This window comes from Capra hircus, chromosome 15, assembly GCF_001704415.2.
Source record: "Capra hircus breed San Clemente chromosome 15, ASM170441v1, whole genome shotgun sequence".
Lineage (NCBI taxonomy): Eukaryota > Metazoa > Chordata > Mammalia > Artiodactyla > Bovidae > Capra > Capra hircus.
This window is the reverse complement of record NC_030822.1, coordinates 26,663,647-26,682,810: the sequence shown is the minus strand read 5'-3', so window position 1 is coordinate 26,682,810 and position 19,164 is coordinate 26,663,647. Positions and strand designations below refer to the sequence as shown.

The window sequence follows — 19,164 nt, the reverse complement described above, 5'->3', positions numbered from 1 at the left end:
TGAAGGAGATCAGCCCTGGGATTTCTTTGGAAGGAATGATGCTAAAGCTGAAACTCCAGTACTTTGGCCACCTCATGCGAAGAGTTGACTCATTGGAAAAGACTCTGATGCTGGAAGGGATTGGGGGCAGGAGAAGAAAGGGACGACAGAGGATGAGATGGCTGGACGGCATCACTGACTTGATGGACGTGAGTCTGAGTGAACTCCGGGAGTCGGTGGTGGACAGGGAGGCCTGGCGTGCAGCGATTCATGGTGTCGCAAAGAGTCGGACACGACTGAGCAACTGAACTGAACTGAGACGGTGGAAACTTCTCGGCTTGGAAACCCAAAGGGAAGCAGGCTTTAGCGTTCTGACTGCATTGTTGTTTTAGGCTCTCAAAATGCCCTCTCCCCCTTCTTTTTTCTGGGACCAGGATTTGTTGTTCCGCAGTGGCTCAAATGGTAAAGAATCTGCCTGAGATGCAAGAGACCTGGGTTCGATTCCTGGGTGGGGAAGATACCCTGGAGGAGGAAATGGAAACCCACTCCAGTATTCTTGCCTGGGAAATCCCATGGGCAGAGGAATCTGGCGGGCGACAGTCCATGGGGGTCGCAAAGAGTCGGACACAACTGAGCGACTGAACTGACACTTATACTTTTATCAGAAAATTATTGTTTGTTTCCCAGGAGTCCCCGGCGGGGCTGGAGTAGTCGGTTTCTGGGCTTCTCTGGAGGCCTGTGACCAAGTAAAAACTGAGGCGCATCTGTGCACAGGTTTTATCAAGCCAGGGCTTGATTGCAGCCTTCATCCCACCCCCGCCTCAATAAAATTAACCGCCCCTCCTACAGAAATTCAGAGGTTCAGATAGAAAACTGCCTCGGGGATGTCAGGAAAGTCTAACCCACAGCCAAGGGCGTGTCTAGGCGGGGCCGGCGGCCCAGGTCACACCCCTTCCCGAGGAAGGAGGGGGCAGGGCGGTCCCCGGCCCTCGGCCTGGGCTCTGCGCCGGCCGCGGTGGGCGGGGTCTCTGGCCCGGCGGGTCGCTGACGGCGCCGGGCCCCGCCCCTCGGGGACGGAGGGCGGGCGGGACGCTAGACTAGCGCGCCAGCAGGGCCAGAGCCGGCCTGGGAGCCCGCTGAGCCGATCGCAGCCAGTGGAGCGCTTGGGCGGCGGCGGCGCGCGCGATGGCTCCCGCCGGGGACCGCGAGGGCTACTGGGGTCCAACGACCTCCACGCTGGACTGGTGCGAGGAGAACTACGCGGTGACCTGGTACATCGCAGAGTTCTGTGAGTGCGGCTGCCGGCCTGAGGCGGGAGCGAGGGAGGGAGGGCGCCGGTCTGAGGGCGAGACGCCGCGTGAGGAAGGCAGAGGGCGGACCTGGCCGCCGGGGGAGGCACCGGGCCTGGCCGGGGGAGGTGGCGTAGGGGAGCCCGGGCCAGGGGACTAGAATGGGAATGTTGCGGAGGAAGGCAGCAGCTAGAGCGATCCAAGGTGGCGAGTGAGGAGGGCCAGTCTGGACGCGTTGAGGGGGGCCTTTAGATTGAGGGGCGGAAGAGAAGTGGAGAGCCCCTGCTGGACCCAAGGGGAAAGCCCGAGGGGCAGGGTTGGGAATGGGATTCCGCTGCCTGAGGGGCGAGTGGGGGCAGCCTGAGAAGAGCTCGGGACAGTGGGGGACTCTGCTCGTTTGAATGAGGGCCCGGGACACCTGCTCCCACTGTTGCTGTCACCACCTTCGTCATAAGGGCGCAGGAGAAGGGAACAGGTCCTGGCTCAGTCTTCCCCCAAATACGTGAAAATACGGTCTTTCCCTTCCTCTTTCTCTGTTCCTGTGAGACCTCTTCGGTCACTTTACAGGGAACGGTTTTCCCAGTGTCAGATCCCGACCCCTGTCCGTACCCCCAGCCCCCTCCCACCCGGGATATCTTCGGGTACCAGAGATCACCTTCTCTCGGAGTACGATCGTTCGGCTATGTCTTTGCGTCCGAAGGTAGACGGCAGCATCTAGTCAGTACCTTCCGGCTCATGCCAGGCCTCAGGGCACAAGGGTTCCAGTCCCTACTCCACCCTGCCTCCTCTCCGACTACCTGACAAAGGTAGAGGTTCTTCTTCAGACAGTACTTGCACTGACTGCACCTAGTGAGGGCTTGGGGAAGAATCCTCTTCCAGTTGCTGCCCCTGACTGGTCCCTTGGGGCTCTGCGTGTGTATTTCCCCAGATGGACGTTCTTGCCAGGCGAGGAGAGCTCAGGAAAAATCTGCCACTTCTTTTTTGTAGTTTACTTTGGTCAAGTTTTAAGAGCACAATATTTGATCCTTCAGGTACCTGCTTCTGGCAAGATACAGAGAATATTTTTTGGCTCACTATTACTGCCTTCTTTTAATTGGCTCAACTTTCTCAGGACAGGAAGCAAAACCCTTTTTTAGCTAACCTTCCCATTGTTGGGTCTTTTTCCCTCAGACATGTGTTTGGTTTTGTGGGAAAGAGACAAGACTTTCATGCCTGCTGATCCTCCTTTATTGTGTTCCCCGGTAATTGACTAGGATAAAAAAAAAAAAAACCAACAAAAACTGGTTGTTTTCAAGACTTTTAGTACCATTTTTTAAATTTTTTAAAATATAAATTATTTTAGTTAGAGATTAATTACTTAGTACCATTTTCTTTAAACTGTGATTTAGGCTGAGAGTTACTTTTCCTGAACAACTAGTTAAATAAATAATTTTTACATAGTAATGGATGGATATGGACAAAGGGATCATTTGTAGTGTAATTATTTGGCAGCTCAAATGTTGGAAAAGGAAGTGCTTTACATGTTTGTTGTTAGATCACTTTGACAAGCCCATACAAAGGTCCAGAGGAGGTCCATGAGAGAAGGGGCTTAAAATTGTGCTTTCTGAACTAGAAATGTGTAATGTGGAAAAGTGAAACTCAGGAATCTTCAAATGTTGATTGGGCTGTAGTATAGAATAGATAAACTGTATTTTTCTAGAATGCGAAATTAGAGCCTATGGGTGGAAACTACTTGTAAGGGGAGAGATTTTGGTTCAACATAAGGAAAATTAAAAAGTTATAATCATTGAATGGATTGATTCGAGAGGTAGAGGGCTTTCTGTCACTAAAAGTGTTTAAGCAGACCTTGCTAGGCTAACTCACACAGAATAGTTTAGAGGGAATTAATTGTTTGGTGGGCTTCGCTGGTGGCTCAGTGGTAAAGAATTTCCCTGCCAGTGCAGGAGACTTGGGTTTGGTCTCTGGGTCAGGAAGATCTAGGGAGGACAAACTGGCAGCACACTCCACTATTCTTGCCTGGAAAATTCCATGGACAGAGGAGCCTGGTGGGCTACAGTCCATGGGGCCACAGAAGAGTCAGACATGACTTAGTAACTAAACGATTGTTTGATCAAGAAAAGGGATGGCTTCAGTTGGGCTTTAGGTCCTTTGCAGCTTTATGGGTCAATATAGGTAATAATGACTGTTAGTTTAGTCAAGGATTAGAATCAAAAGAGAAAACTGACAGTTAAGTCATGTGAGATATGAGAGAGCAAGATACTATTGTTCTGACAGATAGCTCTGAGAAATGGGAAATGGCTTTGGTTCTTTTTTTTTTTTTGGCTTTTTAAATTTTTTAAATTATTTTTTAATTTTAATTTTTATTTTTTTTTGGCTTTGGTTCTTAATGTCCTCAGAAGAGGAAACTCTGAGCAGACTAGGTATCAGGGAGTGCAAGAAGAGGATGAGTGAGTGTTGGCTGCCCTTTGCACATGTACCGTGGAAGAAAATGATCTTCCATGGTAGAAAAAGAATTTAAGGGCAGCCTTCTTACCCAGTAAGTAGTGTGTGTCTATTCATATCTGAATATGAAACTTTATCTTTGAAAAATAGGCAAATTAATAATGTGTTTGGGCTCCCCAGGTGGTGCAGTGGTAAAGAATCTGCGTGCCAATGCAGGAGACATGAGTTTTGATCCCTGGGATTAGGAAGATCCCATGGAGTAGGAAATAGCAACCCATTTCAGTATTCTTGCCCTGAGAATCCCATGGACAGAGGAGCCTGGTGGGCTACAGTCCATGGGTTAGGAAAGAGGTGGACATGACTGAAGCAACTAGCATGCATGCACAATAATGTGCTTAAAGCAAAGCAACTTTATCATGATTAAAAGATTTACAATAATGATAGAAATATTAAGGATAATGATAATGGTGATAATAGCTATATGTAAGTGCTTACTATGTATCACAGTTTGCTAAGCACTTCATATCTTATCTTTTTTGACATTTACTGTAATTCCAAAAAGAAGGCATTATTATCCTTATTTCACAGATTAAGAAATTGAAACCCTAATAAGTAATTTAAGGTTGCAGAAGAGTCGGGTAAAGATAATATTCAAGTTGAGGTCTGACTCTAAAGTTACTATACCATATTATTTCTATCACATATTCATTGTTTTGCCCAGCGTGCAAGGGATGAGGACAAGCATGAAGTAGTATACTATCACAGATGACAAATTAAATAACTCTTCAGGAAGCCTGTCTCTCAGCATTGGGTGTGTGTATTTTGGGTAATTTAAAAACACATTTGGGGAATTGCATGTAAAGATGGCAGCAGTTCTCAGTCACTATAAACCTTAAACACAATCTTCTTAACATCATCCAGTTTGAGTTCATATTCCTTTTTTGTTTAAGCGGATTTTAACAAACAAAGGAAAAGGTAGTTTCTTTCTCTTTTTTTTTTTAATAGTTTTTTTTTTAAGTGGATTAATTCGGCAGGGCTGGGTCTTAGTTGCTGTATGTGAACTCTTAGTTGAAGCATGTGGGATCTCGTTCCCTGACCTGGGAGCAGACCCAGGCCCCCCACATTGGGAGTGCAGAATCTTAGCCACTGGACCACTAAGGAACTCCCTTTGATGGTTTCTCTTTAGTTGTGAAATACTAAATACCTTGATGTGTTGGAACGTACAAGTACAGACAGTCCTCACTTTGCTTAGTAGGGTGGGACAATACAAATGACTATGCAAGTTAAAACCTAGCTAATCAGTCTTAATACTCAATGAGAAAAGTTATGAGTGTTCTGTGAGTTTTACATGTTTTTGTCAAACATTGTAAATCCTCATTGTTAGTCATAAATATATGAAAAAATTAAAAAATGTTAAAACATGCTTTTTTTTCAGTCACTAAATTGTGTCCAACTGTTTGCAATCCCATGGCCTCATGGACTGCAGCACACAAGGCTTCCCTGTCCTTTACTAGCTCCCAGAGTTTGCTCAAACTCATGTCTATTAAGTTATTGATGCCATCCAACCATCTCATCCTGTTTCAGTTCAGTTCAGTCGCTCAGTCGTGTCTGACTCTTTGCAGATGTGCAGTGACTAAACACCAACAGACTTTGCCTTGGGCTAGGATTATTCAAGCTAGATAGGTGTTGGCTCTTCTTACAGATTTGCTCCCCTCTCCCCATCCTGTTTGCAGGAGTTGGGCAGAAGGGAAGCAGGGCAATCCTCAAGTCTTTCACTGTTATGATGGGATTCTCTTAGATCGGATAAAGGGATAAACTATCCTTTGTTGCCAGTGCAGCAGGAGACTAGAGAGGCTTTAACCAGCTACCTCTGCCATACACATGTGCTACTTGTGTCTTATTGCACACTTTTCCTTCCTTTTTCCAGGCCCTTTCCTACTGTCTTCTCTGAATAGTGGCCTCTAGGAATTGAGCATACTTCAGGCTTCTTTTGGCCCTGGGGTTCTATGGGCTTGGTGGAGGCGGTATCCCTGTCACCTTAAGGAAGACAATCTTTTTTCTGAGAGTTACTGACACACAAACAGCATTGTCTCTGACTCATGGCTCAGAAATACCACTGAAGAATGAAGGCCAAATGAAAGGCCAAATTCGTGGTACCAGAGGGTTTGGATTTAATGTATACAAGTCAGAGATGGCCAGTAAATTGTTTCAGTTGCTGTGATGAGTATATGCATACATTGGAATACAAGGAAGGGGGGTACTTATTAAAAACTTAATGCATAAGGGCTTTACAGTGTTAGTGCTGGAAGAACAGCTAGCTATTTGTATACTTATTTATTAATCATTGTGGAAAAACACACATAACATAAAATTTACCATTGTAACCATTTTTCACTGTATAGTTCTGTAATGTTAAGTACATTGACATCATTGCACAACCAATCTCTGTAACTCTTTTCATCTTGCAGAACTGAAACTCCAAATCCATTTAACAACTCCATTTCTCTCCTTCCTCCCTACCCCTAGACCCTGGCAACCAGTCTACTGCTTTCTGTCTTTATGAATTTATATAAGTGGGATCAGCAGTGGGTTTTTTGTTTTGTTTTGTTTTGTTTTTTTTGCTACTGGCTTATTTCATTTAGCATAATGCCCTTATGTAGCATTTTGTACCATGTATTAGAATTTCCTTCTTTCCAAAGGCTGAATAGTATTTCATTATATGTGTACACTGCATTTTGCTTATCCATTCATCTACTGATGGACACATGGGTTACTTCCACCTCTTGGCTCTAGCGAATAGTGAAGCTGTGACATGGGTGTACAAATATCTCTTTGACTCAAAAGTGGAATTTCTGGTTCATATGGTGATATTGCAGCTATTTTAACCTTTTCATTAGAAAAAAAGCATTTTATATTTTATTATTTTCTTTATGGGGCAATTTATTATTTTTCTTATATAAATTATAATTTAATATTCTACATAAATTATAATATTAATATACTTTATCCCTATTTAAAATAATCAAAAGCACATGTGACTGTTGATATGTTACTACACTGTATTGATTCATATGAGATATGTAAGATAATATATTATCTTAATGTATTGATATAATTCTAGTCCAAAGAAAAGCAGCATAATATTTTCTTTGCAGCATTATTTCAGATAAATTTGACTTTTGAGATATTGAAAAATAGCCAATAGAAATAATAAAAGCTAACAGGAATGATGCTAAAGCTGAAACTCCAGTACTTTGGCCACCTCATGCGAAGAGTTGACTCATTGGAAAAGACTTTGATGCTGGGAGGGGTTGGGGGCAGGAGGAGAAGGGGACGACCGAGGATGAGATGGCTGGATGGCATCACTGACTCGATGGACACGAGTCTGAGTGAACTCCGGGAGTTGGTGATGGACAGGGAGGCCTGGCGTGCTGCAATTCATGGGGTTGCAAAGAGTCGGACACGACTGAGCGACTGAACTGAACTGAACTGAACTGAACATTGTAGGACACTTAATGTGCAAAACTCTGTGTGTATATTATCTTATAAGAATGATTATTATAATCCTTATAACTCTTTTAAAGTTTAGGAAGGTTAAGTAACTTGCCCTAGGTCACAGACTATTAAGTGGCAGAGCTTAAGTGACCCGAGGGCCATCTAATTCTAAAGCTATCCTCTTAATTCATACTATCTTGCCTCCTTCCACTACTACTTTTTCAGACTCCAGTGAGTCCAGGGACCTCAGGTTCGTAACTAGTGGTCTAACCTCATTTTACATATAAAGAGAAGAACCTTGAGAGTTAACATGATTTGCCCAAGATTATATTGCAAATTAGTTATGAAACCTAGACCAGAATCCACATTCAGTTGTTTCTCAGCATGGGAAATGGTAGAGCTGAGGAGGATGATGTCATATCTTGTTGATGTCATATTGTTAATGAGTTACCAGGTCATAGGACTTCCTCAGAACAAAAAGCATGCCTAATGAACTATTTTTTTGTGGTGAAAATACCTAACAACTATAGAGTGCTTTACAGTAGTGCTGCTCAGATTTTCATGTGTGTGTGAATTACCTAAAGGTCTTGTTAAAATGCATATTCCAGTGCAGTAAGTCTGGAATGTAGCCTTAGATTCTGCATCTCTTATAAGCTATCAAGTCTGGAGATTATACTTGGAGAAGCAAGACTTTATAGTTCACAAAGCACTATTAATTTTTTTTTTTCCTATGGGATGTAAGTGTTATCCCTGTTTGTAGGTAAGAAATCAAGTTCCAAAGGACAAATGACTTGTTCAGGATCATAGGGGTGGTACTGGAATCTAGGATTCTAACTTGAAAATCAAGTTAGGTATTGCTTACCACCCTCTTCCGCAACCCTGCCCCAAGGAGTAACAGGCCAAAAACACTGCATGTGAAGAAAAGTTTGAAAATGATTGTCCTGGGTCATGAGCCAAATTGAATTTAAAATTGAACATATTACATTTTCATTTTGGAAACAATTTTCATTTGTTTCTGATACCTAAGCCAAGCTCAAGCCAAACTATCTTTTAGACTTTGGTCTATATTTAGAAAGCCTTCTTAAATGAACAATGCAAAGAAATAGAGGAAGACAACAGAATGAGAAAGACTAGAAATCTCTTCAAGAAAATTGAAGATACCGAGGAAATGCTTCATGCAAGGATGGGCACAATAAAGACAGAAATAAATGGTAAGGACCTAACAGAAACAGTAGAGATTAAGACGAGGTGGCAAGAATACACAGAAGAACAATACAAAAAAGTCTTAATGACCCAGATAACCATGATGATGTGGTCACTCACCTAGAGACAAGCATCCTGGAGTGTGAAGTCAAGTGGGCCTTAGGAACCATTACTACGAACAAAGCTAGTGGAGGTGATGGAATTCCAACTGAGCTATTTCAAATCCTAAAAGATGATGCTATTAAAGTGCTGCACTCAATATGCCAGCAAGTTGGAAAACTCAACAGTGGCCACTGGACTTGGAAAGGTCAGTTTTCATTCCAATTCCAAAGAAAGATGATGCCAAAGAATGTTCAAACTACCATACAGTTATTCTCATTTCACAAACTATTAAGGTTATGCTCAAAATCCTTCAAGCTAGGCTTCAGCAGTTAGGTGACCCAAGAAATTCCAGAGAAATTCCAAAAAATTCCCAGTACAAGCTCGGTTTTGAAGAGGCAGAGGTACCAGAGATCAAATTGCCAACATTTGTTGTATCATGGAGAAAGCAAGGGAATTCTAGAAAAACATCTACTTCCACTTCATTGACCAGGCGAAAACCTTTGACTGTGTGGATCACAACAAACTGTGGAAAATTCTTAAGAGGTGAAAGTACCAGACCACCTTACTTGACTCTTGAGAAACCTATATGCAGGTCAAAAAGCAGCAGTTAGAACCACTCATGGAACAACTGACTGTTCCAAATTGGGAAAGGAGTATGACAAGGCTGTATATTGTCACCCTGCTTATTTAACTTATATGTGGAGTGGTGGTGGTTTAGTCGCTAAGTCATGTCTGACTGCTGCGACCCTGTTGACTATAGCCTGCCAGGCTCCTCTGTCTATGGGATTCTCTACGTAAGAATACTGGAGTGGGTTGCCATTTCCTTCTTCAGGGGATCTTCCCAACCCAGGGATCGAACCCAGGTCTCCTGCATTGCAGGCAGATTTTTACCAACTGAGCTACAAAGGAAGCTCATATGTGGAGCATGTCATGTGAAATGTCACGTTGGATGAATCACAAGCTGGAATCAAGACTGCTGAAGAATGGCAACAACCTCAGATACACAGATGATACCACTTTAATGGCAGAAAGTGAAGAGGAACTAGAGATCCTCTTGATGAGAGTGAAAGAGGAGAGTGAAAAAGCTGGCTTGAAACTCAACATTCAAAAAACTGAAATCATGGCATCTGGTTCTATCACTTCATGGCAAAATAGAAGGGGAGAAAGTGGAAACAGTGACAGAATTTATTTTCTTGGGCTCTAAAATCACTGTGGACAGTGACTGCAGCCATGAAATTAAAAGATGCTTGCTCCTTGGAAGGAAAGCTATGACAAACCTAGACAAAGTATTAAAAAGCAAAAATATCACTTTGCCGACACAGGTCTGTATAGTCAAAGCTAAGGTATTTCTAGTAGTCTTGTATGGATGTGAAAATTGGACCATAAAGAAGGCTGAATGCCAAAGAATTAATACTTTCGAAGTGCGGTGCTGGAGAAGACTTTTGAGTCCCTTGGACAGCAAGGAGATCAAACCAGTCATTCCTAAAGGAAATCAACCGGTATATTCATTGGAAGGATTGTTGCTGAAGCTGAAGCTCCAATATGGTGGCTGTGTGATGCAAAGAGCCAACTTATTGGGAAAGATTCTAATGTTGGGAAAGATTGAAGGCAAAAGCAGAAGGGGATGGCAGAGGATGAGATAGATAGATAGCATCACCAACTCAGTGAACATGAATTTGAGCAAACTCTGGGCAGTAGTGGAGGACAGAAGAACCTGGTGTGCTGCAGTCCACGGGGTCTCAAAAAGTTGGATACAACTTAGGCACTGGACGACAACTATATTTAGTAATTAGTTGTAATATAGTAGTCCTTCCTTATGTTCCAAGACCTTTAAGGGATGCCTAAAACAGCCGTATATGGTAGACCCTTGAACAACCGCAATCCTCTATATAGTTGAAAATCCACATACTGATTTACAGTTAGCCCTCTATATCCCTGGTTCTGCATCTGTGGTTTCAGCCAACTGTGAACTGTGTAGTATTGTAGTATGTATTTATTGAAAAAAATCCACATATAGTGGATTTGCACCATTCTAGCCTGTTTTTGTTCAAGGGTCAACGTATGTACTGTTTTTTCTTATACACACTTAAGATAAAATCTAATTTATAAATTAAGCTCAATAAGAGATGAATAACAGCTAATAATAGAACACTTATGACAATATACTGTAATAAAAGTTATGTGACTGTGGTCTCTCAGAATATCTTATTGTACAGTTCAGTTCAGTTCAGTCACTCAGTCGTGTCCAACTCTTTGCGACCCCATGAATTGCAGCACGCCAGGCCTCCCTGTCCATCACCAACTCCCGGAGTTTACCCAAACTCATGTGCATCGAGTCGGCAATGCCATCCAGCCATCTCATCCACTGTCGTCCCCTTCTCCTCCTGCCCCAATCCCTCCCAGCATCGGAGTCTTCTCCAATGAGTCAAGTCTTCGCACGAGGTGGCCAAAGTATTAGAGTTTCAGCCTCAGCATCAGTCCTTCCAATGAACACCCAGGGCTGATCTCCTTTAGAATGGACTGGTTGGATCTCCTTGCAGTCCAAGGGACTCTCAAGAGTCTTCTCCAACACCACAGTTCAAAAGCATCAATTCTTCGGCACTCAGCTTTCTTCACAGTCCAACTCTCACATCCATACATGACCACTGGAAAAACCGTAGCCTTGACTAGACAGACCTTTGTTGACAAAGTAATGTCTCTGCTTTTCAATATGCTGTCTAGGTTGGTCATAACTTTCCTTCCAAGGAGTAAGCGTCTTTTAATTTCATGGCTGCAGTCACCATCTGCAGTGATTTTGGAGCCCCCCCAAATAAGTCTGACACTGTTTGCACTGTTTCCCCATCTCGCTACTGTAGGAATGCCCAATTTAGAGCTTGCCAGTTGAAGAGAATTATGACCTTGATAAAGGATGACTATTCTTTGGTTAAGAGCAGCCATAATTAGGTAAACATTTGGCCCTTTTTTGCCCTTCCCTCAGCTTGTCTTCTTTTTCTTCAGAAGTAACCACTATCTTAATTCAGTGTTTCATTTCCTAGCCTTTTACCACTCATGCATTCCTAAAAAACACAGTTTGTTTGCTTGTTTTACTTTTTATGTGAGTGGAATTTTGCTTTTATATATGTTCTGCAACTTTTTTTTTTTCACTCAAATTGTGGTCCTTAGTATCATCCATGTTCCTGAGAATTACTTACATTGGAAGTTAGTTGATTTTTCTCTTAGCTATTGTTTAGAATTTCACTGTATGTGCACAAATCCTTGACTACTTCTCTGTTTAAGGGATAAAATTTAATTATTATACCTTCTCCTGAGTGTGGGCCAAATTTAGTGCCTTGTTTCTAAATAAATTAGAAGTAATGTGATGGAACTTTGCATACTAGATTATAAAAGGCATGACTACTTCCCTCTTGTTCTCTTTCTTGGATCACTCATTCTGGGGGAAGCAAGCCCTCATGTCTTGAAAAGTCTATGTAGTAAGGAGCTGAGGCCTCCAGCCAATAGCCAGGAGAATTAACTGTCTTGAAAGTTGATCTTCCATGTCCATTTAGGCCTTCAGAAGACTTTGGAGCTGGCCAGCATTTTGACTGTGCCCCCAGGAAAGATCCTGAGTCTGAACTGCTTCCATATTTTTGAAGCAAATTATGTGATGTAAAATTTTTTGATGTTTTAAGCTGCTAAGTTTTGAGGTAATGTGTTAAAATAGATAATGTATCAGTTTTTATTTTAAAAGCCTACTGTAATTGTGTTATATCTATAAATCAGTTTGGGGAAAACAGACATCTTAAAAATGTGAGTCTTATAATCCACCATCTTTTATTTCTTCATGTATGTAGGTCTCCTTTAATTTCTTTCAATAGTTTACATTGTGGAGGTCTTAAACATCTTGTTAAATTTATTTCTAAGTGTTTCATATTTTTTGATGTTCTTATAAATTGTATTTTTGAGATTTTATATTTCTCATTGTTGTTGCTAGCATAAAGACTTAAAATTGATTTTTGTTTATCATCCTTCTATCTTCTACCTTGCTGAACTTGCTTATTAATTATTTGTCACTAAGTAAACAATTATGTAATCTGTGAATAGAAAGTTTCACTTCCTTCTTTTCAATCTTTTTGCATTTTTTTCTTGCCTTATTACATGGGCTAGGTCCTTCCAGTACATTGTTGAGTAGAAGTGACATGAGCAGAAAGCTTTGTCTTTCCTCCTTTAAGGAGGAAAGCCTTAAATGTTTCATTGTTAGATATGATGGGTTTTTTTGTTGTTGTTGTTATTATTAGATAAACTCTAGGTTTTTTTTTAGACCTCTTGTTGAGGAAATTCTTTTCCTGACTTGCTTGCTTGAGTTTTATCATGAGTGGGTTTTGAATTTTGTCAAATAGTATTCTATATCTATTGAAGTGATTTTGTCCTTTATGATTTTGTCCTTTATGATGATGAATGAAATTTATTTTTTTTTTCACTGATGGACCAACTTTGCATCTCTGGCCCATTTGGATATGATGTATTATCATCTACATCTATGTCTGGGTTTGATTTGCCAGTACAGTTGCCCCTTAAACAACATGGATTTGAACTGTGTGGGTCTACTTTTATGGGGATTTTTTTTCCAGTGAATATGTGCTCCAGTACTGCATGGCCTGTGGTTGGTTGAATCTGCCAATACGGAATCCATGGGCACAGAGCCCATCAGTGGAGTGTGACTGTAAAGTTCTCAGATTTTTGACTACTTGGAGGGTTGGTGCCCCTAACCCTGTGTTGTTCAATGGTCAGCTCTGTTTTTGGTAAGGATTTTGTGGCTTTGTAAGAGATAATGGTCTATAATTTTGTTTTTTGTTATGCTTCTTTTGTCAGTTTTTTATAGATTGTATTTTTCAAGAAATTAAGTTTATATAAATTGTTGAATTTTCTGGTATTCTCTTATTGCTCTTTTAATGTCTGTAGAATATAAGGTGATCTCTGCTCTTTCATTCTTCATATTGGTAACCTGTATATCCTAGTGGTTGATTAATTATCCTAGTGGTTTATTAAATGTTGTTTATCATGGCAGATATACAACCTCTTGCTACTAATATGTTAATTTTCTCCATTTTTAAATTCTGTTCTCTTTTTGCCTTCTTATTTCTTATTCAGTGTTTTTTTTTTAGTTTCATGAGATATAAGCTTAGAATACTAATTGTCGACCTTATTTTTCAAAACAGAATCATTTATAGTTAGAAATTTTTCTTAGTATACTGTAACTGTATACAACACATTTTTATATGCTTTTTTTCTATTCTTCCTATGATTTGTTTTAAGTGACTTATAGGTTAAAGAAGAAATCACATGGGATGTAGAAATAAACTATTGATTATTTTGTCTAATTTCTGAATATTTGAAATTTGCAAGTTTTTTTTTTTTGTTACTGATTTCTGGTTTAATTTCATTATGTTCAGAAAACATTATTAAATTATTCTAAACTTTTTGGCTTGTTTTATGGCTCTTCATAGCCCACTCCAGTGTTCTTGCCTGGAGAATCCCAGGGGTGGTGGAGCCTGGTGGGCTGCCGTCTATGGGGTCACACAGAGTCGGATACGACTGAAGCGACTTAGCAGCAGCAGCAGCAGCATGGCTCTTCATATTGTATACTTGGTAAATGTTCCACATGAATTTGAAAATAATTTATATTCTGCTCTTTATGCATGTAGTAATTCTATAAATGTTAGGTCAAATTGGTTGATAGTGTTGTTTAAGTCTTCTGTATGAGTTCAGTTCGGTTCAGTCTCTCAGTCGTGTCCGACTCTTTGTGACCCCATGAACTGCAGCACACCAGGCCTCCTTGTCCATCACCAACTCCCGGAGCTTACTCAAACTCATGTCCATTGAGTTGGTGATGCCATCCAACCATCTCATCCTCTGTCATCCCCTTCTCCTCCTGCCCTCAATCTTTCCCAGCATCAGGGTCTTTCCTAATGAGTCAGTTCTTCACATCAGGTGGCCAGAGTATTGGAGTTTCAGCTTCAGCATCAGTCCTTCCAGTGAATATTCAGGACTGATTTCCTGTATATTTACTGATATATCTGTGTATCTCTATTAATTATTAAGAGGAGTATTGGAATCACAAATACTATACTACAACTATAGTAGTGTATTTTCCTATATCTCCTTTCTATTCTTATATGCTTTGATGCTACATTTTTAGGCATATACACTTCAGGATGTAATCTTGAGGTGTACTCACCTTTTATCATTATGAAATGTACTCTTTTTTCTCTGGGAATATCCTAATATTCTGAAGTCTATTTGTCTAATATTAATGTAGCCATTTATCTTTCTTATAACTTGTATTGGTATGGTACTTTTCTATCCTTTTAATTTTATCCTCTCTATCTATTTACTTTAATTAATTAATGTGGCTATGCTGGGTCTTTGTTGCTGTGCTCAGACTTTCTCTAGTTGTGGTAAGTGGGAGCTACTTTCTAGTTGCAGTTGGGCTTCTAATTACAGTGGCTTCTTTTATTGTGGAACATGGGCTCTAGGTGCTCAGTAGTTGTAGCCCACAGGCTTAGTTCCCTCATAGCAGGTGGAAACTTCCTGGATCAGGGATCCAACACATGTTCTTGTATTGGCAGGTGGATTCTTAACCACTGGACCACTAGGGAAGTCCCCTAAAGTGCTTTGCTTATAGTCACTTATAGTTGGCTCTCTCCCTCTCTCCTTTTTTTGTCTAGTCTGATGTTTTGTTTGTTTGTTTGCCAGGGCAGGGGAGGGGGACATGCTGTGCAGCTTGCAAAATCTCAGTTTTTTCCACCAATCGGGGGGGTGGGGGGGGTGGGGCGGGGCTGAACTCTAACCATTAGGCACCAGGAAACTCTGATGATTTCTGTTTCTTAATTAGTTCATATAGTTAACTGACATTTAATGTAATCATCACTGTGATTAAGTTAACATCTTGCTATTTATTTTGTATTTTTTCATCTCTGTTTTGGGGCTTGTTTTCCCTCACACTTTACCTGACTTTTTTAAATTAAGTTAGGGGAGTGTGTGTGTTTAGTTGTTTTATTTCATCCTGATTGCTAGCTTCTCTGCTACTTCTCTCCTTAATTTCATTGCAGTTTGCTGTGAAGTTTACAGTATATATCTTTATTATAGTTTACCCTCAAATAATATTATACCACTTAATGTATAGTGTTGTAATGTATGCTGCTGCTGCTGCTAAGTCGTTTCAGTCGTGTCCGACTCCTAGCGACCCCATAGACAGCAGCCTACCAGGTTCCTCTGTCCATGGGATTTTCCAGGCAAGAGTACTGGAATGGGTTGCCATTGCCTTCTCTGTTGTAATGTATGAGTTGGCTTAAAACTCAGCATTCAGAAAACTAAGATCATGGCATCTGGTCCCATCACTTCATGGCAAATAGATGGGGAAACAGTGGAAACAGTGACAGACTTTATTTTTTGGGGCTACAGAATCACTGCAGATGGTGACTGCAGCCATGAAATTAAAAGACTCTTACCCCTCGGAAGAAAAGCTATGACCAACCTAGACAGCTTATTAAAAAGCAGAGACAAAATAAAATAAAAAGCAGAGACATTACTTTGCCAACAATGGTCCATCTAGTCAAGGCTATAGTTTTTCCAGTAGTCATGTATGGCTGTGAGAGTTAGATTATAAAGAAAGCTGAGCACCGAAGAATTGATGTCTTTGAACTGTGGTGTTGGAGAAGACTCTTGAGAGTCCTTTGGACTGCAAGGAGATCCAACCAGTCCATCCTAAAGGAGACCAGTCCTGGATATTCATTGGAAGGACTGATGCTGAAGCTGAAACTGCAATACTTTGGCCACCTGATGTGAAGAACTGACTCATTGTAAAAGACCCTGATGCTGGGAAAGATTGAGGGCGGGAGGAGAAGGGGATAACAAGGGATGAAATGGTTGGATGGCATCACTGACTCAATGGACATGAGCTTGAGTAAACTCCATGAGTTGGTGATGGACAGGAAGGTCTGGCATGCTGCAGTTTACTGGGTTGCAAAGAGTTGGACACGGCTGAGCAACTGACCTGAACTGAATGTAGAATGTGATAACCTTAAATTGTATACTTTAACTTGTCGTATAGTAGTACACTTCTCTTGGTCATAAATTTTGTCAGTTTACATTTGTCTGAAAATGTTTTTCCACCTTCCTATTTGAAACATTTTTGCTGGGTGTAGAATTCTTGTTGAATGGTTACTTTCTTTCAGCAGCTAACAACTTGTTAGATTGTCTTCTAGTTTGGCTTTTATTTATTTGTTTGTTTAGGGAGTCATCGTTTATTACTATCTTTATTCCCTTTGCCATTTTTCTTTATCTGCTTTTGGAGTTTTCTCTTTTATCTTTGATCTCAGTAGTTTAATGTTATGTTCCTTAGTGATAATGTGGTGATGTTAATGGTGGTTTGTGTGGGGTAATCTTGCTTGAAGTTTATCTTCTTAGGCCTGTGGATTGATTTTTTAAAAAATAAAATTTGACGTATTTTAAGTCAGTAAAGCTTTAATATTTTCCTACTTTGTTTTCTGTTTTCTCCTTTTTCTAGTACTTCAATTATACGTGTGTTTTTTAGTAATCTTTTACAAATTTATTTATTTAAATATTTTAATTTATTTATTTGGCTGCACTGGGTCTTAGTTGCAGCATGCAGGATCTCTGGTTGTGGCACATGGGATTGTACCCAGGCCCCCTGGGTTGGGAGTGTGGATCAACAGGCAAGTCCTATACACGTGTTAAATAGTTACTATCTTACTTGTCCTTTGATTCTTTTTTTTTTCTTGCCTGTTTCTCTTTGTGCTTCAATTTGTATAGGTTCTATTTCCTCAGTTTCAGGTTCACTGATCCTTCTGTTAAGCTCATACAATGAATTTTAAAATTTCAGATACTGCATTTTTCAGCTATAAAAGTTCCATTTAATTTTAAAAATAGTTTATGTATTTCTCTTTGTTGTATTCATGTTTTTTTGTTTTTTTTTTTAATCCTTGAACACATTCGTAATAGGTGTTTTAAATCCTCATTTACTAGTTCTGCTGTTCATCATTTCTAGGTCTGATGTTTTCCCCCCGGTGTTGGGTCGCATTTTCCTGATTCTTTGCATGAAAAATAATTATATAAATATGTTAATCTATAGCTGTATCTGCTTAGGGAAAAAAAAATACCTTGCAAGCAATCTCCAATGTAAAGAATAGTTTCAAATACTGTGCAAATAACTTTTTTTTGAGCCATTTGAAGGTATGTCACCAACATAATCCTCTGTTACCCCTCATACTTTATTGAATATTTCCTTCAAAGGAGGATGTTGTCCTACAATAACCACAGTACAGCCATTAAAATCAGACAGTGAACATTGATGTATTACTGCCATCTAATCCTATAATCCCATTTAACTTTTATTTTTAGTTTTCCCAAAAACACCCTTACTAGCAAGAGTATCTAGTCCAGAATCACATGTTACATTTAGATCTCACATCTGTTTAGTTTCATTCTGTCTGGAATAGTTTCTGAAGTTTTTTTACTTTTAAAGATGATATACCAGTTTCCTTATAGAATGTTTGCTAATTTGCTTACAGTCTAAGAACACCTCCCCTCACCAGCATAGTTGTAATTCTTGCAAAGGAAAAAACTTTCCGCAGATCAGGTTAAGATTTTAACCTGATCAGACTCTCAAAACCAGAACCCTTGAATTCTAGGTAGAAATTAACTCAGCACACATACTATGCATCTTAATAATCAATAGAACCTCAGAGTAACTGCAAGAGGAAAGAAATCCTTACAGTTCTGTTATACAGTTGTCTTGCATGCCTTCTAATAACCTGAAGATTCTCTCAGTATAAACAGTTTGAATTACATAGTTCTGAACAGTGTAGAAACAGGCAGGCTCCTCAGAGGGACCCTGGTGAAGGTCATTTTTACCTTTCTCTGCTTGCTGTTATCTCAGTCCCACCTTGAGCCATTATTATTCTTCAGTTGCTGCTCTCCTATTGGTTGATCTAAACACTAATTGTTGAATTAAAAAACAGCAACCCTCAAAACTTTTTAAGGAAGAAATCCATTAGAAATCAGTTTTACTTTTAAGTGTGAAGGGAGAAGGAGAATCCCAAAGCTCTTCTAACAGAGAAATATCGCAAGTGTTTCTCTTTTAAAAACAAAACTCTGAACAAGTAACAAAAAGTATTATCAACAGGACAGCAGACCAGCAGGTTTATCTCTGATGGTTGGTTAGGGGTCTACCGTTTTATTATTTTTATGTTAGTTTTCTCTGTTCTTTCTTATTTTAATTTTTTTTCTTTACTTTTTGAGAATTTTGTTATAACTTTCCTTTTCCTATTGGCATTTCATCTGTAGTATTTATTTAGTGGTTTCTTGAGGGATATATGAACCGTGAACTTCCAGATGTTCAAGCTGGTTTTAGAAAAGGCAGAGGAACCAGAGATCAAATTGCCAACATCTGCTGGATCATGGAAAAAGCAAGAGAGTTCCAGAAAAACATCTATTTCTGCTTTATTGACTATGCCAAAGCCTTTGACTGTGTGGATCACAACAAACTGTGGAAAATTCTTCAAGAGATGGGAATACCAGACCACCTGACTGGCCTCTTGAGAAACCTGTATGCAGGCCAGGAAGCAACAGTTAGAACTGGACATGGAACAACAGA

General features: G+C 40.3%; 1 protein-coding gene across 1 annotated transcript in view; it reads left to right on the top strand.

Annotated features, from left to right (window-relative positions):
- Positions 1,062-19,164, top strand: part of ACER3 (alkaline ceramidase 3) — a 145,788-nt gene continuing 127,685 nt past the window's right edge. Inside the window, exon 1 of the mRNA XM_018059312.1 lies at positions 1,062-1,267. Coding sequence (XP_017914801.1) covers positions 1,165-1,267 — 103 coding nt within the window. The 5' untranslated portion in view covers positions 1,062-1,164. The remainder of the gene's footprint in view (positions 1,268-19,164) is intronic.